The sequence below is a fragment of the Colobus angolensis genome, unplaced genomic scaffold, assembly GCF_000951035.1.
Source record: "Colobus angolensis palliatus isolate OR3802 unplaced genomic scaffold, Cang.pa_1.0 Scaffold171, whole genome shotgun sequence".
NCBI classification, from domain to species: Eukaryota; Metazoa; Chordata; class Mammalia; order Primates; family Cercopithecidae; genus Colobus; species Colobus angolensis.
Window position 1 is genome coordinate 415215 of NW_012114833.1, and position 1010 is coordinate 416224.

The 1010-nt window shown below is 45.0% G+C and overlaps 1 protein-coding gene across 1 annotated transcript in view; it reads right to left on the reverse strand.

The window, feature by feature from the left end:
- DEPDC5 (DEP domain containing 5) overlaps window positions 1-1010 on the reverse strand; it is a 227493-nt gene that overhangs the window by 168887 nt on the left and 57596 nt on the right. The window contains 1 exon segment of the mRNA XM_011938349.1: window positions 627-700. Coding sequence (XP_011793739.1) covers window positions 627-700 — 74 coding nt within the window.

Below are 1010 nucleotides of genomic sequence, written 5' to 3' on the forward strand. Positions count from 1 at the left end.
AGCGAGACTCCATCTTAAAAAAAGAAAGAAAGACAACCCAGAGAAGGAGAGAATGCTCTGGAACCACTGAAGAAAAAGTGGCTATTAGTTATCAGGGCAGCATAGAAGTAATTCACAGAAGAGAGATGCTGGAGTTGGATCTTGGAAGAAAATAGGCATTTTCAAGAGAAGGGTAGGTGGAATAAAGATCAGTGTCATAGTTCAAAAAGATGAGGCACTGGCACTAGCAGAGGGATGAGAAAAGCCATCCCTGAGCTGGAACTAGCAGGAACACTGAAGTCTTGTCCCATAAAGAGGCGCGGGGACTTATCTAGAGCTGAAGGAAGTCAGGCACAAATGCTGGTCTTCTATGGTCTGTGGGAGTTGGGAATAGAAGGACTTGGGAACAGCAGTGGAAGTAAGTCAGTCCTTACAATTTTGTTTTTATCCTTTTTCACCATAGACTGTCCATATGATACTGCTACTGCTTTGTGTGTAGAGGGCTTTGAGCAAATGTTAGAACTTGGTTTCCACATCTTCTTGACAAAAGGTTTAGTGCTATAATAAGAACTTAACAAATGTAAAGACAAATGGCAAGGAAGCTGTCAAAACTCTTATCACCTACTATTGATCGAGATCGCACCCACCTGTGGTTTATCCAATGAGGGATATTATAGTCATCGCCCAGACGGGAATCCCGGGGAGCACTCCGATTATGGAGCTGCAAGGAGAAAAATGAGAGCACAGATAAGCTACAGAACAAGTAGGATGTGGAACTGCTCTAACTTTTCGGTTTTTGGGGTTTTTAAAAAAAATTTTTTAGGGCCAGGCGCGGTGGCTCAAGCCTGTAATCCCAGCACTTCGGGAGGCCAAGGTGGGCGGATCAACTGAGGTCAGGTGTTCGAGACCAGCCTGGCCAACATGGTGAAACCCCGTTTCTACTAAAAATACAAAAATTAGCCAGGCGTGGTGGCAGGTGCCTGTAATCACAGCTACTCAGGAGGCTGAGGCAGGAGAATTGCTTGAACCCG